At 40.9% G+C, this 26,889-nt stretch overlaps 1 protein-coding gene across 3 annotated transcripts; it reads right to left on the bottom strand.

Annotated features, from left to right (window-relative positions):
- Positions 1–5,317: 5,317 nt before the first annotated feature.
- alpi.1 (alkaline phosphatase, intestinal, tandem duplicate 1) lies at positions 5,318–25,699 on the bottom strand. 3 transcript variants are annotated; one of them, XM_061737187.1, is made up of 11 exons: positions 25,628–25,699; positions 21,918–22,046; positions 19,721–19,836; positions 12,550–12,724; positions 12,073–12,245; positions 11,442–11,576; positions 11,273–11,348; positions 9,487–9,621; positions 9,158–9,349; positions 8,027–8,143; positions 5,318–7,070 (listed from the first exon to the last, which is right to left on the bottom strand). In XM_061737187.1, exons 3-11 carry the CDS (start codon positions 19,832–19,834, stop codon positions 6,796–6,798), a joined length of 1,392 nt encoding a protein of 463 aa, XP_061593171.1. In that variant the 5' UTR covers positions 19,835–19,836; positions 21,918–22,046; positions 25,628–25,699; the 3' UTR covers positions 5,318–6,795. The 3 variants fall into 3 exon arrangements, with proteins under 3 accessions (XP_061593171.1, XP_061593169.1, XP_061593170.1); XM_061737185.1 differs by lacking the exon at positions 25,628–25,699 and adding an exon at positions 22,513–22,663; XM_061737186.1 differs by lacking the exon at positions 25,628–25,699 and adding an exon at positions 22,513–22,663 and having other exon boundaries at positions 21,918–22,043.
- Positions 25,700–26,889: the final 1,190 nt, after the last annotated feature.

Here is a 26,889-nt window from a genome sequence, read left to right as displayed (position 1 = left end):
TTATTATAGTTTTTCAAGTGATGAATAAAACACTGACATCATTTTATTCATTGATTTCATGTATTTTATTTTCCACGCATTTTTATTGTGCCTAGTTATTTTTGTTCAGGCACTAAAGTTCAAGAGGATTCACGTCACTGTGAGTAGCGGGAAAAGAGAAAAAAAATAGGCTCTGTAACGTGACGGTGGTTGTGTGTGTGTGTGTGTGTGTGTCGATACCCGGCTACTCCAGAGAGAACAGTCCAAAAAAATACATGCAGTGTGGGGCAAATAAAGTTGCAAAACAGAAAACGGAGTCCTGTCTGTTTTAAGAGTGCAACAGAAACACTAAAAGAGAGAAAGCAAAAGATACAACCCTGCTGGAAAAAAACACGCTGCTTTGACGAGGCTGCTCAGGCCGGTCAGTTTAGCTGGTTTTGAGGGATTTTGGACACTTTAGTTGGGAATTATTGGCACAGTGGTCTAGCTGGTCGCACCTATTTTTGAACTGGTTTCTATTCTAGTTCAGTGAGGCCAGTGCTCTATATATGCTCTCATATTTGTCTTCAACCAATCCTGATTTTGTGTAATAGTCAAGTTTTCCTGTAAATCTTTGAATGAGCTTTACTTAAAACAAGCCCAGAAGAAGTAAATAAATGTCAAATAGCAAATTGCTTGGGTAAACTGCATTTTGACCTTTCTCACCACAACTCTGTTAAATATAAGAAACATCAACTTGTAAAAGCAGTGTTAAAACAATATTAGTGTCATACTGTACATGTAAATCTTTGAATGAGCTTTATTTAAAACAAGCCCAGAAGAAGTAAATAAATGTCAAATAGCAAATTGCTTGGGTAAACTGCATTTTGATCTTTCTCACAACAACTCTGTTAGAGAAGAAGAAACATCAACTTGTAAAAGCAGTGTTAAAACAATATTAGTGTCATACTGTACATGTGTTAAATATCATGAGGTGGGGAACAAATATTTCATAAATAATCTAATTTACAGTTTATATTTAATTAAGTAATATTAGTCCAACTTTTATATGAAATCAGTATAAAAACTTTTAATTTAATTCAATTCAAAAATACTTCAAGAATCCCCTGTGGGCCCATCCTCACAGGATGATTCATATAAAAGTGCTACCGTAGTTGCCAAGTCCACTTATTTATTTTTAATTTTTTTGGGAAGTCACTTTAAAATATCAGAAGTTGAGGATTGTGTTTTTTGGGCTTGTTTTTTATTATTAATTATAGTCATTTCTTATTTTGTACTTGGGCATCTGCAAGCACACACACATGCATACACACTTGCCCTGATGCATCTCCTTACCCTTCCAGTAATGTTTTAAAGGGATTGTGACATGAAAAACACATTTTTCTTGATTTTTTGTGTTTAGTTGGGTGTCTTGACATCAATTACACCCAAAAAAAAACAAACTTTTAACATTCATTGTATTGTGTGCTTTCTGGGAATTTCCGCATAATTATGCAAAAACGGCGCGTCTGGTTGGGTGGCGGACCTATACGTATAGACCCGCTAAATCACCGCCCCCTCCACCCAGCTCCCTGCCCATCAGCACTGAGCCGCGGGCTGGAGGGAGAGAGACGGCCACCGCCTCTCTCCTCTCCACCCGCGCTCTCCTTTTTTTTTCGCCTACGACCTCAGATCAGACGAGACAACTCGCTGCATATTACTAAGCGGAGGAAAAGAAACTAACAAGGATTCCCTCAGTAGCGGCGAGCGAAGAGGGAAGAGCTCAGCGCCGAATCCCCGTCCGAGCGGCGGGCGTGGCAAATGTGACGTACGGAAGACCGCTTGCCCGGTGTCGGTCGGGGGCCTGAGTCTTTCTGATCGAGGCTCAGCCCGTGGACGGTGTGCAAGACAAAATCACATACCATTGATCCACTGTCTGCTGTGTGCGGGGAGTTTGGGGGAGAGGAGGAGGGGGGGGGGGGGAGGAGCGGGGCAATGATTGACAGGAAAGGGGGAAAAGGATGCGTTTTTCACAGGCAAAAACCACCGTCATAAAAAAAGCCAGGCATGGAGTACTGGAGTGAAGTTTTTCTTGTTACACCCTTTTAGACACATTTGAGGGATATTGGCCAAGACTTTTAATAGTGTTAAAAGCATGTTAAAAATTATGTCACAATACCTTTAAACTCCACTGATCCATACTTTGTACCATGCCATCTACATAATAACCACAATAATTTAGTAATGTATTTACTAGTCTTAAATCCATCATCTACTGTTTAAAAACTCTTTGTGTGTATTAGTTCCTGATCAGTTTAAGTGGGCTGCATACAGTATAGTGTGATATAGTACACTGGTTAATGTTGAGCAATATTACTTTTCTTACACAGCCCCCAGATATCTTAACAGCATGTTATATCATGATTACAGCATGTTACCTTGGACTGTTTTGCAGTATCATTAACCTCTCCATCACATGGCAAGTTAGAATGTACCTCCCGACTTGTATTTCATTAAAGCTATTCTCCAAACAAAAAAGTACTAAATACAGTATTGACAAAATGAAATGTGAGTCTATGTGTGAATCAAACACCAACATTCTTACATTTTAACTTCTGGTTTGAGGCCAGCCCAGACGTAACAGAAATTGCAGTTTGTCGTATGACCACTAGGGGCTGGCTTCAAAAGCCACCCAATTTCCATCAACTTCCACGTTAAAATGTGTGATTGTGTAAACATAAAGATTCATAAAATAGTTTTTGATTGCACATCCGTGACAACTGGGGGGGTGGGGTGACGTTGTTGTGTACTCCATGAGGTAAAAACATATAAAGCCGCAATTGTATGAATAACCACAGGGATGCAGACTTTTGATTGGCAGCTGATTTAGCCAATGGCTAGCTCTCATCACTTCCTACTTTGCACTTAATTGTCTTCTGAGCATAGCTTTACCAGGGATCAGCCGATCGAGAGACTACGTTGGTTATTGATAAACTTTTAAGCCATGTGACTACACAGTTCAAGCGGTACGCGACAAGAGGAGCGCTTGTCCGGATGTATGGCTGAAGTTCAGCAGTGGTTGGCTCAGAATTGTCTTCATTTAAATGAAAACAAAACTGAATGTATTGTTTTTGGGGATACTGTGACGGCTGGCCTCGACTTCAAAGATCAGTTCAACCGTCAGAAAACTGGAAGTGACCTTTGACAGTCATCTGAAGTTTGACAAACAAATCAACAAAGTTGTGAGGACTAGTTTTTTCCAGTATCGTCTCCTGGCCAAAGTTAAAATGTTTCTAATTCAACTTGACATGGAGAAGGCCGTCCCATGCTCTAATAAGCTCATGGTTAGACTATTGCAACACACTTTAGTCTCCCAGTCGTCTCTCAATCACCTTCAACATGTGCAAACTGCTGCCCATCTTTTAACCAACACTAACAGACGTGTGCATATCACTCCTGTCCTTTACTCACTTCATTGGCTTCCTGTCCTTTATAGAATTGATTTTAAACTTTTGATATACGTTTTTAAAGCTCTTAATGGCCTCGCTCCCTTGTATTTAGCTTTTAACTGTCCGTAATCCTAGTAGACTAATCAACTAATCAACTTTTGCTGGTAGTCCCGAGGTCAAAATATAAACACTGGCGTGACCGAGCCTTTTCCGTTGCCGCCCCACGGCTCTGGAACAAACCTGTCAAGTTTTGGATTTAAAAATACGGGAGATTTTCCGCCGCTGTCCCACCAGCCCAACCGAGTTCCATTATTACATTTTAAGACAGATTTACAAGAAATCCAAAATAACTACCTGTCAACCACTTACAAACTGCAATTATGTGCTCATAGCCTGATAGGACGACCTTTGTTGACACTGAAATGCTGTGGACATTCCTATGTATGTAATTCCTATAATAGAGCCTCAATGAAAACATAAAGGGGAATTAAAGCACATTTATTTATCTTAAATATTTTCAGTTTATATACACATTGATTGTCTTCAAGTGAAACATTTACATTTTCTTTTAATTTGTCATTTTCAGTCACGTGGCTCTCTGGTATTCACTGACTGATTATACAGCGCTGGTGCTGCTGACGGACATTGGTCCATCCCCCATGAGAGACACTAAAACACATCTTTCAGAATGGGTATCTGAGCCCCATCCTGCTCCTCTTTAGGAAAGTAAATTCGTTTTCCCATTTTTAGAGATATTTACACGAAGTCTTCAGTTTTTGGGAAGAAATGCCTTCTCTCTGGTTACATCCATCCATCTCTCAGATTTGTTGTTCCAAGTTTGTTCCCGTTGTTGCCACTAACCTCGTGAGAGCTGCCACCCAGGGTACAGCAGGTGGCACTTCTCGCGAGGCTAGTGACAATTCAGTTTGCAGTTTAAAAATGATTATATTATAAAACGGGACATTTATGGGAATATACTAATACGGGAGGATGGCGGGAAAGAGGGTAAAATACGGTAGTTTCCCGGCCAAAACGGGAGACTTGACAGGTATGCTCTGGAATAAGCTTCCCGCCGAGATGTGGCTTATTTCCCACCTCTGCATTTTTAATGCCAGTAACGTAACGTAACCGCGGTGTGGCGGGATTCTGTTACCGCGACCAGCCCTACCAGAGCATTATCATTCATGTTTTGAAGAGAATACATTTTATTGTGCCATTTATTTTCATTAACTGACAGCTGTGACTGGCTGTGGCCCGGAAGCTTAAGAAAATAAGATACAAAGATTTAAGACATAAGGGTTAGCACAAGCTAATTGTGGTAAGGCTTGCAGCGTCAAGGCCCATTTATGCTCAACACATAAGATAGATACACATACCATGGACCCTTTCGTCTATCCTGTCCGTTAACAGGTGTAATTTGGTCCGTTTTCAGGGCCCTTGCAGATCAACCTTGAACAGTACAGCTCACATGGCCAGGAACAAGGAACAAACCAAAGAAGAAGAATTTGCCGTCCACATCTCGTGGACAGACGACCACCTTAACAACCAAGGCAACCTAAAAAATGCATGGAAGTATGAGGGTGGCGACTTATGACAACACTTGAAAAGGACGTGCCTATTTACGTAAGGGAGCATAAATGGGCCTTTTGTTGAATGCAGTGGTCATTTCTGATTTTTGCCACCAGAGCAACATTTGAATTGGCAGATCCTGGCATGGGATCATTTCAGGATCCATCCAAGTGGAAATCTGCTTGGATCGATCACTTACTTGCACTGCAGACTATATCTGTGTGCGTACTGTATATGAGAGCATTTCATCTTCATGGAATGAGATACTCTTCATGAAAATTTCCATCAAATGACATGGACAATAGCCGCAAAGGAAAGCATTTTTTTTCTTTTAATGCTCATACATTCGCAGAAAAATCTGTATAAAAAATACATCTACATTTTACTTGCAAAATACATTCATCTACCTTCAAAACCAATTACAAATATTGTGTAACATTTACATAGAAAACATGTATGATTAGGTACCAATGATGCACAAGTACATTTACACTTGTTTTCAACTCCTGAAAGCCTGACAAGCTCTTCATGAGCTTATGAAAGGATCTTTGAATGTTGCTGAGTGGCATCACGTACACCTGTGTGTCTTGCCAGTGAGCCCTCAAGCTGCTTGTTAACTTCAAGTTATTCTAGGTAACATACACAACTAATATGTACATAACAAAAACCAGGAAAATGTAAATGTTTGACATCTAGCAAAGGGGCGAACTGTGAAAAAAGGAGAAAAATTGGGAGGTTGGGATCTTTGCTAAATCAGGAAATGCTATGTTAATACAAGTTGGTAACATTCAGTACATTTACATGGACTAAGAGAAAGTCGAATTATTGTCTTAGTCCGACTGATATCGAAGTTTTAAAAGCCATGTATACACCTTAATCGGACTTTAGTCGAACTGAACTGGAGTTGTTGAAATTGAGCTTTTAATGCCAAATAATACGGTTCTAAATTGAGCTATTCCGGCATGTATATGCAAACCACGGTTAGCCCAGCTATTGACTGGCCTGGGACTCCCCCTTCCAGAAGTGCAGAGAGCGCGGAAGCGGGAATAACAACAGTCATGGCATGACAACAACACAGTAGCAGAAGAAGAAGAGGAAGACTTTGCGTGCATCTTACGGGCAACACAATCAGGCTTAGTATGTACGAAATGTATAGAGATGATGGATTGTTGCCGTCCATATCTTCTTGTGTTGTTGTCCTCGTTCTACATCTGCTTCAAATTTGCCGCGCTAACTAACCGGAAGAATGCCAGAGGAATGTGAAAGGCTGTATAGCGCCACTTAAGCACCTCACTTAAGAACCTGATTCTCTTCCCACGTATGTATACTCTGATTTCTCTGGTTAAATCCTTAGCTCAATTATTGCCAATAGCTCAATTTAGACGTGCATGTAACCAAACTGATTGTTGACATTATACACTTTTTGATTAAAATACTGGAAGTGTTGTTCACTCTGCAATGGAAACAAAATCAAGGTGTCTCAGGACTGCTTGCACAAAAACAGCTGTTAATCTTTATACAGTACATAGTACTTTATACAGTACTAGCTATCATTCCTTGTCTTTTTCAGACAATGCACCTGAGAGGAGTTAACACATACTTGCTTAAGTTTGCATTTTAGGCAAATAGTAGGATACCAGTGAGTGTGGTTAAATATCAGGTGACATCAGGTTGTAATTTTTTGTTTAAAAATACAGTACTGTTTATCCCTGCACTCCGATCTGCCATCTTGTGCAGTCAGTCCTGAGTGCTCATGTATTTAGTGCACAGTCTGGGTAGATCATGCATACAAAGCGATTGTTTAAATGTGAGTCATCTGTCATCTGAGCAACCACAGGAGGACAAGCATGCCAAAAAGGAGGCCCAGATGTCTGGTTAGACACGCGGTTGATGAATGGCTGTGAGGGTGAGGGGGGCAGTTCGTGTACGGCTCCAAACAGGCTGCAAAGGCCATGACGTGTGCCACGTAGTTTTGCTCTTTAACCCCATGAAACAGATGAGCCATCGGGCCTTTGGCATAGATGGCCACATCCTCTCCTCCATGCGTCTCAGCATCCAAGGGGACAGCAGCTTGCTGCATGTACTCCTCGTCATCTACAGAAAGACCAGCAGAGTGTTGGGTCACCATGTGCACAAAATCACTCTTTACCCTTTACTTTTCCTCCGTCACCTGCAACCCCCTCAACAATAATATGAAACAGCTGAGAAGAAAAGGAAAAGTGCAAAATGATGTTACTAAAAAAAGATGGTCTATTCTGATTTTGCCACCCTAAAGAGCACTTTCAGTGCTCTTTAATGTTGCTATTTTGAAGGTTTCCACTAATAACTTGATAACATTCACCTCGGAGGTTTATGCGACTGTTTGGCCCATTAGTTAGTGCACGTCTTCTGTAATTTACCTAATGCAACTTAATGACAGTCTTTTCAAAAACCCAGAAAGCAATTCATTCTTTGTGATGAATATTACAGGAACTCGTACTTTGTATTTCAAAATTATGATAAAAAATAAATAAATAAATAAATGTAAATGTTGGAAATCTTTACTCTCTTTCGGCTTTATTTTTCTAAAGGTGCAGCTGTATTTGGATTTCATATATTTCCTCAAAGTACAGATGCCAACTTCTGCAGGGCTCCATAACGCTCCAGATGGATGCATTTAGAAAAACAATTTCCTCAAGGTGCCAGAGAGGCTGAGTGTGCACTTATCAAATGTAACTAATTGTTGAAAAAAAAACACACACATTAAAAGCCATACATGCAGTTTTAAAGGAAGCAATTTAGATAATTCAGGGGTAGATACTGTATGTAAAATGGTTATGCAACAGTTAACATGAAAAGTACAAGAGAAGGGGGGAACTGGATCACTACAATTCCAAGATTCCACACAAAAACAAAAATGAAAAAGTGTGTTGCACAGGGGCTTGTTCCAGAGTCCATGTTTCATTTTTGCTTTGCAACAGTGTGAAGTGGGGTTTATGGAATCAGAACAGCCCGTCTTAACATCAGCACAGAGAAATGTTTGCATATGAAAGACATTAGTTTGTACTCACAGTAATCTATCGTGGTGATGTTTGCTCTGGTTCCATTTACATGTACATAACCAGGGCCGTTGGCGTAAAGGATACTGGTAAAAGGCATTTTGTCATCGGCTTTCTTTGGAGCCAGACCTGAATGATGGTGGGGAAATGTGAGTAATACTGGTTACGTGCAGATCCTAACATAGAGCAAAATAAGCAAGCTCTTACACAAGTGTTGGACTTTAAGTTTAATAGTCTAAAAAGGAACATTCCAGCATTAAACAACCCTCAGCCTATTATTAGATGGCAAGGCGTGTAAACTTGCATTAGGAACTGAAAAAAGAACTAGAGCAGCTTTGTGTTAAAGCAAAATGAGTTTACCACAAACAGGTAATTAATATAAGCAACTGACCGAAAATCAAAATGAATCGTTTTTTTTAAGCGTCCGATGAGACTCAAAAATGCCATTCCAATTAAGAGTTAGTGCGGATAGAGACAAACTGAAGTAATTTTAACTTCATAAGTGTACAAAAAGTGTATAAAGAGCAGGATTTGTAAGCATTTGTAAGGTCATGGCCAGATTGAGTCATCACAAGTCAACTAACAAATGTCACCCAAACTACGGTTAATAGACATGAAAAAAGGAGTTTGTGGTCTCTGCTTCTACTTGACTACTTTTCTTCTTTTTTTTAAAATCAGAGACCATAAACTCTTTTTTCTGGAACTATTGACAGTATGAAAAGCAGCCATCAACTTATAACAAGGTGGCCACAACAAGTAGGAGATGCCTCTTCAAACTGTTCTTTTTATAAAGGTTTTGTGCACATAGAAAGTTAAAAATACTTTGGTTCCTCTGTAGGGTCCTATCCTATCATCAAATGTTCCTTGTGTTAACTTTAATTGCCACTTTGCTTCAAATAGATATTCCATTCTCCCTCAAAATTGTTTACAAACTGTAAATTGTTAAACATTTATATTCTTTTCTATCTTATAAAAGGCCTTGGGTTGCTTTAACTGAAATATTCCTTTAAAGATGTAGTCATATATGACCATCTAAAAATGGTGTGAGCTGTTTCCAAATTCACTTTGTAATGCAAGAATATAAAAGAATAATAGTAGCCAACAGTCAGTTTCATTTGTCATTGTTCATGCCTTAAGACATACCAAAGATGGGATTTCCTCGAGGCGTGTTACCACCGAAGGTGAAAACGTGAGAGTGGTCGGCAGTTACCACCGTCAGTGTGTCATATTCTCTGGTGAGTCGTGTAGCTCGCTGAATGGCCCTGTCAAACATCATGGTTTCTGTCAAGGCCAGTCTGGCAATGCCATCATGGTGGCCGTGATCAATTCTCCCTCGTAGCGCAGCATGACAGAAAAGACATTTAGATGAGACTCAAAGTATCACTTTGTGACTCAATGTTGTGCATCAAAACCCTGGATTTCTACAGTCCCGTCTGCAATTACACATTAAATTGTTCTTATATGGTACTTATCTTCTACAAACAGGAAAAATCCTTTTGGATTCTTTCTGAGGATTTGAATGGCCTTTTCTGTCATCTCCACGATGGATGGGTCACGGGTCTCATTCCTGAAAACCTCAAATCTCATGTCCTTGGGCTCAAAAAGACCTGGAATTGCAGATAAAAGTAATCATTAAAAAGATTGGATACTGAAGAAGTCAGAGGAGGAAAATGAAGACGAACAGAAGCCCAGTGAATAATTATATCCATCAGTTTACAACACTAGGACATAGACTTTGTACTGTTAACAGCTGTTTTTACACCACTTGTATTACCAGTAAGACCCTGAGTCATATACATCGACTGGACTTCCTTTTCTTCGTTCTTGAAAACCTTAAAATGTCTTCAAGAACCAAAAAGAGAAAATCCAGTTTCCTTGACTCTTTAAGAGGCAAACCTGGGAATTTCCCTTTAACGTTCCGTTTGACAACACCAATGAGCAGTGAAATTACAGAGCACCAGAAGGAGCATTAAACGTGTACATAAAGATAATCTTACTGGACTTCTCTTTAGAAGCCCTTGAACGGTTTTATGACGCACCTACTGTATATCTAATCTACAGTTGCTGAGACGCATGGAGGAGAGCGGAGAAAATAAAGGCACACTTTGAAGTTACATGTTCCATATAATATGAAAATAAAAACTACATGGTTCTAATCAGTTAATAAAATTAAGATAAGACAAGATAAGATATTCCTTTATTAGTCCCACAGCAGGGAAATTCGCAACCCTACTAGACAGGTTGGACATGCTGTATATTTAACAACAATAAAATAAAGTAAGCCAAAATAAAGGGGTGTATGAAAGACTAACCACCACCTTACTGCTCCATACAACTTAGGAGGTTAAGCAGCAGTCAGTTGCTGCTTATTAAATCCACTTGATTATAGCTCTGTGTAAAAGTGAGGGAGTGAGCGAGAGAGAGAGAGAGAGAAATAAGAAATAATATTAGGGCTTTGAAGACATTATTTTTTATTGCAAAAGATCAAATAACTAGTTAATTCAGATGAAATCACTAACGGCTACATTTATTTAATTTGGTAAAATTCACATTAAATATGCTTAAATGCAAGCTCGATATGAACAGTATGACAGGCTCAGAATTACCTCTTGAAGAAAGCAGCATTGTGGGTAATGTGGCTATAACAGTTGTTTTTATAAGGGAGCAAGTAATCAGCAGAGGGACACAACAGAGCAGACATTTCTTTTGAGAAATACATGAAGAAAGATTTCTCATAAGTAGCAATTTACTTTCTCACAGTGAGTAACACAGGCCAGAATGATAGTTAGGGTAATGCTAATCAGGATTTTTAAACTACATTCCACTACAGGCCACATTGGCTGGAAACATTTTACTGCAAACTTGAGGAAGATGGTGATCACAAAAAAGAAACGATAGATGGAGCAAGAGTTGGTTCAGACCTTGTTGGCGTATTATAACAATGTCTTTTAATCTCAATCGCTACCACTGCGCTGTATGTTAAAAATGCAAAAAACCAAGCAGCATCCCTGTTTACTTGTTTTTTCTTCTCGTATTCTGTTCTTCTTTTATGCTTTTGGCTGCTTGTGAACAGGAAAAAAGTGTGAATCACGTGGTCAGAAGTGTTATGTGTTCAGTCAATGATTCTTGTGTTGTGCTACAGTGTAACGGAGACACGCCGGCTGAAGGGGGTGAGGGGGGTCGGCCCTATTAGAGGTTCCTGTGTGACTGCTTTACCCACAACCCCCGCTAATAGAAAGGCACCTAGAATCCACTCACCCATAAGACGGTCAGTAGTTTTCACATTAATTTCATCAAACTGCGTCCTGTTCCAAACATAGTGCGATTTCTTTTTCTGAAACACAAATCACAGATCACATGACTCTGCAGTAGCAATTAAAATTGAGAGAAAAAAAAACACCAAAAAAACTAAGTTTGACAAGCCTACTGGTTTTGCTTTCAGCCACACATCAATGAGGTTTTTCTTGTCTTTGCGGTCTCCCTTGCGGGAGTTGGAGGTAGGATACTCAGGATCTGGAGTGCCTTTTGGTGTCATGTACATCCTGCCTCCTCCCAGGATCACCTAAGAAGGAAAACAGAAGGGACATTACATAGAAGAGCACTGCTTTCTTTCTATAGAAATGAATCTGTGCAATAGATTTTTTTAATGCAGTGTGCTTAGACAGAAAGACAAGTCTAAATGTGGACTGATAGAATTGGGAGTAATACTTCACTGATCTTGAAATACTAGGATACCACTTTCAAGCAATGTGAAATTTAAAGATGCAGAGGATTCATTCTTGTTTTCTGTATCTGTCTGATATCAATGTCCTTTAACATTCCTTTGACTTCAGAAATGAAATGTGTCATACTCCATTAAAAATGTACAATGAGAAACTTACTGTAAGGTTAAATTGCAACATATCAGTATGAAAACCAAACATAAGAGAACAAGACACTACTGTATATGGGCCTTTTTTCCAAATCCAATCAGACATAAATTTCATGTACAAATGATGGTAATTCATCACCGTTTGTTGCTAAGAAATAAAGAGCCAAACAGAATGATTCTGCCTTACGTCAATGTCAAAATTGGTAACCAGTTGGGTGGCAATATCGACACAACCCTGATGGCGGGCGCTGGAAGGAAGAGATGCATCACTGTACCAGCTCCGACTGACAGAGTGGGCATAAGCAGCAGCTGGGGAGGCGTGCTGGACACGGGTGGTGGTCACTATACCAACGGATTTCCCTGCACGGCAAAAAGACACACTGTGATCAGAGCAACAACCGCTCACGGTTCATCATCATTTTGTTTTTAAATTACAGACTATTAATGCAGGTTTTTGTAAAAGCGTTTTCTCATTTAACATGAAATGATCATTACATTGCACCTAGTCACATTCTAGTAGCATGCTTAGCAGATAATTATTTTTCTCCATGCATTATAATTGGAACGTAGATATATGTTTTTTTGGGACAAGAATGTATTCTCAACTGGTTGACCTTTCCATAACACATCACAGCCTTTAATGTCAGTCATCCATTGTGTTTACCTTGTGTTTTAGCACGCCGCAGCACTGAGAACACCTCATTGCCAAAGGTGGTATTACATTCGTAGGCTACTGCTTTAGCACTAAGTCCTACTGTCTTGGCATTGGCCTTCACTCCGCAGTGGTAGGCTGTTGCCGTGCTAGCGCTGTCTGCTACCTGCTTATCCACGCTGTAGGTCTGTGAAGAGAAAGCACATATAATTAAACATAAAACACAAATATGATGGATTCAGTATCAGATCCCTTCACTTTTTCCTTTTTAAAATTGATTTTCTAATTTCACTCTCAGTCATCCATAATGAAAATGCAAAATCATGTAGATGTGCAGCAAATTATTAAAAATTATTCTTTTATAAAACCCATTGTAGTGCACAATAACTGTGCAAAAAATGAAGAATTCTTGATTAATTCTTAATAAAATTCCTTCTTAAACCAGTATTCTCCTCCTTGCCCTAAAAGAAAATCAAAAAACGGTTGTCTTATGAACAACATCATTTTTCACTCAGACAGCAGGTCTTTCTGATCTTTCCTCTCAAGTAGGATCTACAAAGTCCCGTCAACAAGAAAATGTTTTGCATGTTGCTCTTAAACTGTAAACTTTGCCTTGATTGTAGGTTGAGAAGGAGACGCAAACACCAAGTATGTACTCAACATCTGAATCACACTAAAAAGACAATAATTTAGGGATTATGATTGCTCATAAAGCTGCGTGAGACTTCAGATGTTTTTTCACATAATGGTTCAGGGCTGCAGGGTGGTATTACAAGACAAGATGTGGCATGTTGAGGGGCTGTACAAGGAAAATAAGAACTTACACAAACCCCTGAACAACCCTCCTTTCTGTTGGAAAATCCTTCAGCACACCATCTTTTCTGCACTCCCCATTACAAAAACAATTCTTCTCCTTTTCAGCCATTTTCACACATGTGAAACAGTCCTGAAATGTTCTAGATATGTTCCCGAAAGGTGGTAAATGCCTGTGGGGCAATGTGCATCTCATGTTCTGAATAATTATAGCCAGTGACTTGAGATGACGTGCTGAAACAGTTGCTGTTTCATATTCTTTTTTGTGAACTGTGTCTTGCTTTCCATTTGCTTGTAAACATTGTACTTACATTTAGATAGGTGGGTTTGATATTTCCACAAACAAGTCATATGGCAGCCCCAGCCACTCGTCAATTAGAATTGATAAATTGAAACATTTGCAGTGTACGTTAGAGTACTTTGGACCAATATTCTTTCACAAACCCCTCTTTTACATTTTGTTGTAAGATTTCCAAAAAAAAAACGGAGAAAATCCTTCAGAAAGAGCAGAGCCCATTCTCGCCTTGCAGTGTCATGCTTTCCTACAGGCGACTCGAGGGGTGGGTAAATGTGGGTGGGTTAATGAGTCATGGGGACGCCATCATAAGGAGTAACAACTCAACCTTTCACGTAACTTCACAGGCATCAAATCGAGGAGACACTAAAAATGACTAACAGAAGAAGACAGTTAAGACAGAGAGCTATTTCTTCTGTTGTGTTTTTTCCCCTACAATTTTTAATCACTATCCTACTATCAGAGGAGGTAATACAAGTTAAACAAGCAGTTAAAGTAGACAATTATTTTACGTGTTGCTTCAAGCAAGTAATGCCATTTAAAAAAAAAAAAAAAAAAAAAAACTTATTTGCATTTTTTTAAAGTTCTATTTATCATTTTATTCCCAACAGTTACTCTGAAACCATTTTTGAAGTAGTGGAAAACAGCATGTTAGAGCTTGTTTTTTTTTAAACATAAGGAATTGACGGAGATGCATTTAAACTACTCTTTGATTTACAACATGACTGGAGATCAATACATACATTATAACTCAATTTAGTCCATTCTGTCTTTGGCTTACAATTAAACTTTGTTGGTTCTCTTGTGAAACTCAAATGTCAGGTAAATAACCTAAAAGTCTTTGTCTGAGATTAAAGAACCAACAACGTTTAATTTATACATTAATCAATACATTAACTATGATTATCTACTATGTTATGGGAGCAGCAGTTAGACCAGAGAGGCCCAGACCTCTCTCTCCCCATTCACCTCGTAAGGTCGATATAGGGTAATATTAGGTCTTAGATCAGGGAACTCCCTTTGGCCTCCTGGCTGGACATACCTGAAATACCTCTTAAAGAAGGTAACCAGGAGGCATCCTAACCAGATTCCTGAACCACCCCAACTGGCTCCCATCAATGTAGAGAAGTAGTGACTCTACTCCAAGTCTCCTCTGGATGACAAAACTTCACAACCTGTCCTTAAGGGACCGTCCATAGACTGTATAAAGCAATGGACAAAGCATTTAGTCACGTGACACTGGTTTTGAAGCCTGTTTTTCTGCGTGCAGGACACAGCCATATTGCTCCAGAAACTGAAATAAACATGCCCACTGTATGTCAATCAAAGTTAGCTTTGCTCCCAGCTCCTTGGTGAACCATGCCAAAATATCTGTAAAGCTGCCTGCAGACATTTACAGCAGGATATACCGTTTAACATGTCGACTCTCCGGTGAAAAGAAATGTTCAACCAATGCTGGTGGTTGCTTTGCTTAGTGCGGTAGCCATCGATCTATAATATTAACTGGATAACCGCCCATTCATTTCAATGCATTCTGCTCAGCCAGCGCATACGTCGAAAAAATCTCTGACTTCCGGGTTTACTTCCGCATACACGGGCCCATAGAGCATGCGCAGTTGAGTCACCTCCCATGATGCTCTGGGGCCTCCCATCATGCCCCGGGGCAATGACGCGAATATTAATATAATATGTATTAATATAATATATGAATTAATGTATATTATTTCATGTATAGTATTACATATATTATTAATGTATTAATATAATATAATTACATAATATATATTAATATAATACATCCATGGAATGCACGGACACGGCTGTGACGTCAGCCGTGACGTCACGCCCAGAAAGAGACTTTTCTTTGACTTTTCTGGCCGTTATAAAACATTTTTGACGGATATAAAGTCCATGACTTAAAAATATAGAATACAAAGATTAGTAATTGCCGGTGATTACAGCTGGAGGTGTCCTGTGAACAGTTTTAGAAGCTTCTCTTTTACTATTGCGGTCTATGGGAAAAAAGCTTTCTGGGCCCCATGGGATTTTTTGCTGCAGTACCGCGACTGGCCACTGGAAAAAATCGGCGCGCCTTCTGAGTGCGAGACCCGGGGGCTGGCGGTAGCATGACAATTATGGATGAGGAAGTGATATCGGCAGCTAGCCATTGGCTGAGCCAACTGTCAGTCAATCATAGTAAAAATACATTTAATGTTTACAGTTGGTTGGTACAAAAAAATCACCCCCCTCACATTTGTCATGGATGTGAAATCAAACGATTGAGACCAAAATGTTTTTTTGGACCGGGCTGTAAATGTGTTGAAATACTGAGACCACCAAACAACACCCCCACTGCCTCTTATGTTCATAAAACGTTATGAATGAAATCGATGACAGAGTCAAACTGCCACCTAAAACAAATATGACTTACCAGAGTGACTGAGTGACCCAGTAGCCCATAGAACCTGACACAGAATACCAAGAGGGACAGTCGAACACCCCTCCATGTTCACACAGCACACAGAGATTGGTTTGGCAAACTCCTGTGCTCCTTCCAGGACCCTTACGAGCAGTGGCGAATTTGTGGGCCGTGGCCACCCGGAGCGCGTGTTTGGCCACTAGCTGTTTAGACATCCAGCAAACAGGTTTTTTGAAAAAGGTCTCAAAGATTTTGGAGTCAGACCTGTTACTGATCGTGAATTTGTCCTTAATGTCAGGCGTGGTTCCAGAGGCAGTAAAAACAGCTGTAATTAAACCTCTGCTGAAAATTGACTATTTCGACAGGACACAAATGAATAACTACAGCCCCATCTCAAATCTTCAATTTTTAAGTAAGATCATTGAAAAAGCAGTTTCTGTTCATCATCATCATCTTCTTCCGCTTATCCATTCCCGGGTCACGGGGGCAGCAGCCTCAGCAGGGATGCCCAGACTTCCCTCACCCCAGACACTTCCTCCAGCTCTTCCGGGGGGAGTCCGAGGCGTTCCCAGGCCAGCCGAGAGAAATAGTCTCTCCAGCGTGTCCTGGGTCTTCCCCGGGGTCTCCTCCCGGAGGGACATGCCTGGAACACCTCCCTAGGGAGGCGTCCAGGAGGATCCGGTACAGATGCCCAAGCCACCTCAGCTGACTCCTCTCAAAGTGAAGGAGCAGCGGCTCGACTCCGAGCTCCTCCCGGGTGACCGAACTCCTCAGCCTATCTCTAAGGGAGCGTCCAGCCACCCTGTGGAGGAAACTCATCTCGGCCGCTTGTATCCGCGATCTTGTCTTTTTGGTCACTACCCAAAGTTAATGACCATAGGTGAGGGTAGGTGCGTAGATTGACCGGTATATGGAGAGCTTCGCCTTTCGACTCAGCTCCCTCTTCACCAGGACGGTCCGGTACTTCGACCCCATAACTGCGGACGCTGCACCGATCCGTCTGTCAATCTCACGCTCCATCGTTCCCTCACTCGTGAACAAGATCCCACGATACTTGAACTCCTCCACCTGAGGCAGGACTTCTCCACCCACCCGGAGAAGGCATGCCACCCTTTCCCGATAGAGAACCATGGCCTCGGTTTTGGAGGTGCTGATTCTCATCCCTGCCGCGTCGCACTCGGCCTCAAACAGCCCCAGCACATGCTGAAGGTCCCGGTCCGATGAAGCCAACAGGACAACATCATCTACAAAAAGCAGAGATGAAATCCTGTGGTTCCCAAACCGGATCCCCTCCGGCCCCTGGCTACGCCTAGAAATCCTGTCCATAAAAATTATGAACAGGACTGGTGACAAAGGGCAGCCCTGCCGGAGTCCAACAGGCACCGGGAACAAGTCTGATCTACTGCCGGCAATGCAAACCAAACTCCTGCTCCGATCATATAGAGACTAGACAGCCCTTAATAGAGGGCCCCGGACTCCATACTCACCGAGCACCCCCCACAGAATGGCACGAGGGACACGGTCAAATGCCTTCTCCAGATCCACAAAACACATGTAGACTGGTTGGGCAAATTCCCATGAACCCTCGAGCACCCTGCGGAGGGTAAAGAGCTGGTCCAGTGTTCCACGACCGGGACGAAAACCGCATTGTTCCTCCTGAATCCGAGGTTCAACTATCGGCAGTATTCTCCTCTCCAGTACCCTGGCGTAGACTTTCCCGGGGAGGCTGAGAAGTGTGATCCCCCTATAGTTTGAGCACACTCTCCGGTCCCCCTTTTTAAAAAGAGGGACCACCACCCCGGTTTGCCACCCCAGCGGTACTGTCCCCTTCCTCCATGCGATGTCGCAGAGGCGTGTCAACCAAGACAGCCCTATGACATCCAGAGACTTGAGGTACTCAGGGCGAATCTCATCCACCCCCAGTGCTCTGCCACTGAGGAGCTTATGAACCACCTCAGTGACCTCGGCTTGGGTGATGGATGAGCACGCCCCAGAGTCCCCATTCTCTGCTTCCTCAGTGGAAGGCATGTCAGTCGGTTTGAGGAGATCCTCAAAGTATTCCTTCCACCGTCCGACAATGTCCCCAGTCGAGGTCAACAGCTCCCCACCCACACCGTAAACGGTGCTGGCAGAGTACTGCTTCCCCATTCTGGGACGCCGAACGGTCCTCCAGAATTTCCTCGAGGCCGATCGAAAGTCTTCCTCCATGGCCTCACCGAACTCCTCCCAGACCCGAGTTTTTGCCTCCAGGACTGCCCAAGCCACGGCTCGCTTGGTCTGCCGGTACCCACCTACTGCGTCAGGAGTCCCACAGACTAACATAGCCCGGTAGGACTCATTCTTCAGTCTGACGGCATCCTGTACTTCCGGTGTCCACCACCGGGTTCTAGGATTGCCGCCAAGACAGGCACCAGAGACCTTGCGTCCACAACTTCGAACCGCCGCGTTGACAATGGAGGCAGAGAACATGGTCCACTCGGACTCAATGTCCCCCGCCTCCCCCGGGATCCGAGAGAAGCTCTCTCGGAGGTGGGAGTTGAAGATGTCCCTGACACAGAGGGCTCAGCCAGACGTTCCCAACAGACCCTCACAATCCGTTTGGGTCTGCCTGGTCTGTCCAACCTCCTCCTCCGCCAGCGCATCCAACTCACCACCGGGTGGTGATCAGTTGACAGCTCAGCCCCTCTCTTCACCTGAGTGTCCAAGACATGCGGCCGAAACGACAACAAAGTCGATCATTGACCTCCGGCCTAGGGTGTCCTGGTGCCACGTGCACTGATGGACACCCTTATGTTCGAACATGGTGTTCGTTATGGACAAACTGACTAGCACAGAAGTCCAACAACAAAACACCACTGAAAGCAGTTTCTCAACAGCTTAATTATACTTTTTAACCAAAAACATTTGCTATGATGCCTTCCAGTCAGGTTTTAGACAGCATCACAGCACTGAGACTGCTCTGACCAAAGTGTTTAATGACATGTCTGAATACAGACGGTGGAAAAATGTCAGTCTTAGTTTTATTGGATCTCAGTGCTGCATTTGATACAGTCGACCACAATATATTACTCAACGGGAGAACTGGGGGGGTCTTTCTGGATCTGTACTAAACTGGTTCAAAACATACTTACACTAGAAGAAGTACTGTGTGTCAATAGGTAACTTTACATCTGAGCAGACAAGAATAACATGTGGAGTTCCCCAAGGTTCCATCCTGGGACCTCTTCTGTTTAACATCTACACGTTCCCACTGGCACAGTTTATAAAGAACAATGAAATAAACTACCATGGCTATGCAGATGACATGCAGATATACTGTATACCCAATCAATTCTGTTAAGTCAAGTAGTTAAGTACAAATTAGATTGCATCCTAGAGCAGGGGTGCATATACATATACACACAATATGTGTGTGTGTGTATGTATATATACATATATATATATGTATATATATATATATATATATATATATATATATATATATATATATATATATATATATATATATATATATATAAATAAATACACCTGCAGTGTATGTGAGTTTGTGTGAGGGACAGGACACACATTGTAATGTATGTTGTAAGGGATTTGATATAAAATGTAAGATTTATAAAAATTCACTGATAATCGGTGTGTCAGAGGTTTATTTTTACCTTAGACAGAGCAACATATGGGAAGGTGTCCATGGCCAGCATATGTTCTTCCCCAGATCCACCCTCCAGCTGACCTCTCAGGATTCGAGCTGCCGACACTGTGGAAATACCCATTCCTGCCAGAGAATGACAGACAAGTGAAGTTCAATGACATGGTCAATCTACCCATTTATTTTTGAATATTTTTTAAGCATTGCTGTCTCAATCTACAGGAACTGTCAGAGTAAATTTCCCCGGCAGAAAAAACAGTCAGCAACAACAGTGACAGTAGTCCTGCATCTTCTCACCTGCAGTCCCTTTCATGCTGAAATGTTTTTATCCTGCCTTTTCAGATGCCTCCTGTACTGTTTCCATATGGTCTCACACATACGTGTTTTCAGGGGGCTGTTGTACTCACATAAACACTTACACAAACCATCCAATCAAAACTTTATGAAATCCAAAGGAAGATGTGCTTGGTAGTGTCAGCAACACCATAATAACTTAGATTTTTATTACAAAATTTTTTGGAAGGCTCCATTATGAACTCTTTAAAAACTCATATCACTTTGCACAGTCTAAACATTCTTTGTCCCTTAGATGTTAAATCTTTAAATGCATATGTGGCCATTTTGAGGGGAAAAGAATTGCATTCAATATTCATCATCTGAACACTCAAATGGCCAGGGTTTTTAACAAAGCATTTTTTAACAAAATCATCATAGAGACCAACAGTGACTCTGCAAAGCCACTATTACGTTACAAGGAGCTGAAATTTTAACTTGTATATCTAGTTACAGGGATGTTGAAACATACATGCCTGATAAATCTGTTTTAAACAATAAAGGGTGATTCATATTCTGAACTTTTTACCCCAATATTTAAAAAACAGTTGGTGGTAAGCAGCTGTGGTGGATTAAACTTGAAAATCAGTCTTAAACTGAGACAAGGCTCTGGGCTGGACAGACAGGAGAGATACAAAGAAAATTCAGTCTGACCACCCAGAAATGTGGCTAAATCTGTCTGATATAAAACAGATATTGCAGTAGTTAGCTAACTTCTTTAATCTTTGTTCTTTTAAACAGCTTCTCTAACAAAGCTTAAATTTGCACTTCACTAGCTGTGAATACGCCACACAAACAGAATTTTTATCTCATCCAGATGTAAAACCATCTTGCTCTGCCTGTCGTGTGTCACGTGACAACATGACTGGAGGACAGATTTCAACATCAGGACTCAGAAGTGTATAATCAATGTGACACCAGCAGCAAAAATGATCCCTGTGAAGTTGATGAATGCTATCTACTTTCTCCTTTTGCCAAAACTACTGTCATGCTATTGTTAGACAGTTGTTGGACAGTGTCAATAGTGAGTATTTTCACAGACCTTTAACTTTACGGGTCATATTTTAGGCGCTATTATATACCTAAGGTTTCCAATCATTTGGCAGTTAAGTGAAGCAATAAAACTCTGCAAAACATGTATTACTTGTAAGCTTGCTACATAGCACATACACATAAACATTTTTTTCTTGTTTTAACACTCATAAAATGCTACTCTTTTCAAAATCATAATGTTAATTTATAGTTTTTCCAGACGAACACACTTCAAAACAAAAGAAAAATGGAAAATCACACAAAGACAGCAGAGATTTGAACCAGGAACTTCCTTGCAGTAGGAATAACTACCACAACACGGTGTATGAGGTATGAGGTAAACAGTAAAAACTATAACTTGATCAAGTTTTGTAAGTTTTAACTGTTTTATGTGCCGTTTTATGTGCTGTCATCCCCCCAAATGAGAAAGTATCAGAGATTGATTGCTTGATAGAAGAACAAGTGAATTAATAACAAAAAATACCGACAATTACTGTCATTACATTTTAAGTTTTTCAAAGTTGTTTGGTCTAAAAAGTATCCAAGACAGTATAAATGATTGGGGGGAGACACCAGTATTACATCATGCATGTCCACCATTCTTCTTAGATTACCGTCACTCTTCCTCTGGTTTTCTAGCTCAGTTACAATTCACTCAACTTCTGGAGTTATCATTTTCCCCACCATTGTCTAAATTGTAAACCAAAGAATGCCAAATAAACCAAAGAAAACTGAACTTACTTTTCACATTGACCCATTTTAATAAGTAAAAATGAAAGGACTGCAGTAGTGAAGGTTTATCAAAAAGTTTTAGTTTTTTTTAAATTACGACATGTGCCTACCATCACCAAGAAACAGGATGATGTTCTTCGCCCGGTGCTCTAGAGGACGGAGTCTCAGTGCAGCATCCAGTGTTGCCCTTGCTTGTGCATCCCAGTAGGCTGGCTCCTTCTCAAGTTCATGCAGCACTTCTTAAAAAACACATAAAAAACATGGATCTCAGATTTTTCAGGAAAATAATGAATACACTTTAATCGTTTTCTCCTTTTTCAGATATGTTTTGCCAAGAAATAATAGCATTAAAATGAAAGATACATTTAATCCTGTCTATTCATACAGTTTAAGGACTTTAAAAAGACTATAAAAAGGAACTTTCCTCCATAAAACACCAGAACAACAGAAAGACAAACTGTCCATCCCACAGTTTACATAACCAGGTTGAAACAGGCAAAGACATATAGACACAAGGTTTTATGTATCTGCACCGACTCTCCATTACACCCACGATCCTAGATTGGATCATTCCTAAATGTAGTTAAAGGTTCTCAAGTCTGTTCTCGCTGAGTTCCCAGGTTGAGGTGACCTGCTCTGGTCCATTTGTTTGTCCACATAGTATTACTAATATCTCAAACGCAGGCAAGAAACAATAAATCTCACCTGGGCTCTCCATAGTGGCCAGGCCTATGGCCATCAGGATTGGGCCAAGAAGGATAACCTGAAGATTGGAAGCCCAGAAGTGTGCTGTCAGCATCTCTAATCCACACAACCTGGAAGCTTTAAAGGATGACACAACTAGCTTTCAGAGAAGCAACCAGACCAAAAGGCAGAGAGTGTGTGGTTGTCGAGACCTCCGGCCCTGCCTTTATAGAGCCCCACTGGGGTGTGTAAGAAGGAAGAGCTCACGCCAGCTCATAGGCTTAGAGCCATAAAAGAGGGGAGAGAGAATGTTTGAATGAGGAAGAGCCACAGGAGAGTCAGGAAAGGAGAGGGTGAAGCTGGGACCACACAAGCATGAGGTTTCTCAGCCCCTCTACTCCCTGATTTAGAAAGAAAAAGCACAAGTCCCATTCTATTGTTTTGAAAGGTTGCATGAAAATTGGTTTCTCTAGCCTGATGCCCCCCCCCCCCCCCCCAATTCAGCATATAATAGATTTGAAAAGCCTGCCTGAAGGTCTTTTTAATGCAGAAATCCCTCGAACAGGAAAAGAAACAAAAAAAACTACCCAGTTTACATTGGCATCCGACATGATTCAAATTATTCTTTCCATTTCTCACCCCCATCCCTTGGAAAAACAGTCCAAGGATAGAAAATGAATAAAGCCCAAACTGTTATTGAGGATACCATGTGTGAGTCTGGATATGATTTGCGTTTTATGTTAGGAAAGTGGACATATTTCCACCCCCCCCTATTTGAATGCTTGTATGTAAAGACCCCAATATTTTCCTTCACCAAGTTATCTTGGCTGATTTTTCCTGCGGGGAGTGAAGCAGGGTTAGCATTTTTCTTCTCTGAGGTAGTGGAGCCAGCCTGGAGATTGAAAATATCTTCTCATCTAGTCAACCAAAACAGTTAGTGGGAAATGAGCTGAGCTGGGCAAACCTTGTTCCGTGAGGCCAGAATAATCACATTTCTGATGAAGGGGCCTTCACTTTGTGAAACCACAAATCAGATTCTTGTTACATGTCACTTATCTGGAAGACTTCTCCTCCTCTCTATCCACCGCCAACAGGTGTTTGTGGTCAGTCACATGTGCCCGACCAAGACTGAATTAAAGCCTTAGAGGAAATGTGGAGAGAAAGGCCTTGCATGATGTGGCCTATACCACGTGAACTGGAAACACCAGCAGCGATGCGTTGAAGTGGCAACTTGTGGAGGCATGTCTGTCTGTTCATTTGTTATGGGTTTGCCCCTGAGAGAAACCTTATACGGTGAAAGTCAAATGAGTTTCCTGCATGACAAGTGTAAACACCTGGTAGCTGTTTTAGTTCCCAGCATGGATCACCCATCTACCAGGAGATACTTTGACGCCTTTGTCGGCTGATTATGGCAAGCTTAAGCTCGTGACGGAATCATGAGTCAACTGCTGGGAGTTAAGAACGAAACAGCACATCCACAAGTCTAACCCCAATGATTGAACTGTTCCTGTAATATACAATATGGAATTTTAATTAAAGCTGTATCCCTGATGCAGTCTAGTTCAGCGTACAACCTCATTTCTAAAAAGATGAAATGCAAGACAAAATTTAAAAATGAGCTTTTACAGAACCAAAAAAAAAGGAAAAGGAAAAAAAAATCAGACAAAGTATTTGATATGATTTACAAATCACTGCACCTGTTATGCCTTGTTACAACCAAAAACGTAATAATGGCCAATAACGTAATAACTGCCAATAACGTAATAATTTTGGCCATTTCAAATGTAATAAGGCCAATAGTGTAATAATGTGCCAATAATGTAATAAAACTTTTTAGCCAATAACGTAATAACTTTTTGCCGATAATGTAATAAGGCATTACATTATTGGCTGGTTATTACGTTATTGGCCTGGTATTAAAAAATTATTACAAAATTATTACATTATCGGCAAAAAGTTATTACATTATTGACTCAAAAGTTTTATTACATTATTGGCACATTATTACACTATTGGCTTTATTACATTTGAAATGGCCAAAATTATTACATTATTGGCAGTTATTACGTTATTGGCCATTATTACGTTTTTGGTTGTAACATGCCTCCTCCTCCTCCTCCTCTACCTGGGTCAGCTTTCCCACCATACTGATCACCGGCTTGGACTACAGTTCCCAGGATTCCCCGGTCATTCATCGTGGTCTGTGCCTCATTAACTCCTCATTAACCTCATGTGTCTCACGTGTGTGCCTCCCTCATTGTGTAGTATTGTTCATGTCATCGTATGCAGCCTACACCATCTACTGCTTTCTGTTTTGTGCTTTTCTGCAGTGTTACCCAGCAACAGCTGTAATTAAACTTCCTGAATCTGACATCTGCGCTTGAGTCCGCCTGCTGTGTTCCAGACCTCAGAGCACCATGTATATAAAGTTAAACCGTCATACCAGAGTCATACGACTCATAGCACCCAGCGTATCAGATGGTTTCATTTAGCCTTGTAAAAGTGCCATGACGTCTGTCCAGGCCTCCAGCGGAGACTTGGTGCATATGACATTCATAGTTTAGCAGATGGGGACTTGTGTTCATCAATGAGATCCCAAATCATCAGAAAGTGAAAAATGTTGTGTTACTTGTTGCGTTTAAGAGGAGATCCAAAAGTCGAGACTTCTGGGACTGTTTTTAACCAAGTTCCGACACAACTGTTTGCGAATAAATTGATGCGTGGGTACTGTTTCTCTGGCTTAATTTATAAACAGCAACGGAATATACTAAGGCCATCATGACTGAGAAGAAACGGCATATGAGGGAAATAAATAGCCATTCATTGATATGTTGATATGTACCTCAACTCACCTGACTATGTTTTCTTCTCCAGTTGCAAGTAAAGTTGAATCCACCATAAGCACAATTACTGTCAGTTCTGATACAAGTTGAACATGGGCTTCTGAGGACGCAAGAGTGAAATTGTGGCGCTGATGCAGATCACTTTCTAAGAAATTGTGAAACACTGCCTTGGTTTTGGCAGAGAGGGTGTTTTCTCCATGTGCTTTTTCAAATGTATAGGTGTTGAACGTTTAGGTCTCATGCATCTTTCATAATTCTTCTTCATTTTCTTCAGATGATAACATTTCATTTACCTTCAAATCCATCATGTTCTTGTTAATTTGGCTGACCTCAGAGTCCAGAGAAAACACAGTTGCATGCATGTCCTGTTCACACACAAAGGTACATTCATTTCAGCATCTGGATCCTGAGTCAGAGTCCCCTAAAAGTGAACTTTAAATGCTCTACTCTCCTTCCCTCCTCCCTTACTGTAACGAGGAAGGGTCCTTTCACCTATACATTGTGTAAATTACAGTGGTTAGCTGTTGAGAAATGTTTATGTTCAGGTTGTCAAAGAGAGGACACATGTATGGGTGGAGCCAGACCACACAGCTGCACTTTCCAAACCCTTTCCCCCTGACTTTTAAATGATAGTTTTTAAAAGATTTTTCTTTTTTTAATGGCATACATAAAGCAAATATGGACTAATGCCTGTGGTTAAAGCTATAGGTGCTCTAGAAGGTGAAATAAAGGATAAGCATGATACATTAGGGAAAAGACTGCCTGCCATCTCCAAAAGAGAACGAAAACGGAGACATCAATGGTGAGGCGGTTAAACTATGTCTGCAATCATGCTTGTGATTTATTTTGGCTTTGTCATAAAATTGTACTCTGTGACAACTGTCCAACAGCTGAAGAATATATCTAGACCAACGTAGGGAGGGATCATAAATGATGTAACCCATGCATATAAGGAGCTTTGGGGACTGACATCTCAGAATATATGGACGGCCAGTCATGAAAGTTTTACTACTGACATGCAACTCGACAGGGGAACAATTAGAGGTGAAGGACCAAGAGAACCACATCCGTGCCCAAGACAGCTCACAGTAGCCATGCCAAGCTCAACATCAAACAGTCTGACAGCTTTGAGAAGTGGGCCCTTCTAGTTTTTAATTTGACTCATAAAACAAAATATGGAGCCTTTTCCTAATTAAGCTGTATAGTGTGGATAGTATGTGTGCATGCATGTATGTTTACAGAATTAATTAAAGAGACCTGTTTAACAAGATGGAATTAACATGCAATTATGAGAGACATGAATAGAAAAGCATTTGCAGAAGGTAATGGTGGGACTCTGCAAAACACCTATAGATCTATTTGATAGTTTCTGAGCCAGAAAGCCAATTTTCACTCTGAAACTTAATCAAGGCCAAACCTTTTATGTCACATTTTGATGGTTAAACCTGATAAAAGGGAAAAGTTTAAAAAAAATACATAAGTAAGTAATAAATTCAATAGTCTCACATCGTGGGACTCACCTGACAATCAGACTGAGGTGTGCAGGACCAACTGC

This window comes from Cololabis saira, chromosome 13, assembly GCF_033807715.1.
Source record: "Cololabis saira isolate AMF1-May2022 chromosome 13, fColSai1.1, whole genome shotgun sequence".
Classification (NCBI taxonomy): domain Eukaryota; kingdom Metazoa; phylum Chordata; class Actinopteri; order Beloniformes; family Belonidae; genus Cololabis; species Cololabis saira.
This window is presented reverse-complemented; position numbering and strand designations above follow the sequence as displayed.

Excerpts from the sequence above, each read along its gene's own strand:
- alpi.1 (XM_061737185.1), bottom strand. The coding sequence starts at position 22,606 with ATGCTGACAGCACACTTCTGGGCTTCCAATCTTCAGGTTATCCTTCTT. Across the intron at positions 9,622-11,272 it reads AACTACTGACCGTCTTATGG|GTCTTTTTGAGCCCAAGGAC; the intron begins GTGAGTGGATTC and ends CTGCAATTCCAG. Across the intron at positions 9,350-9,486 it reads ATTTTTCCTGTTTGTAGAAG|GAGGGAGAATTGATCACGGC; the intron begins ATAAGTACCATA and ends ATGCTGCGCTAC.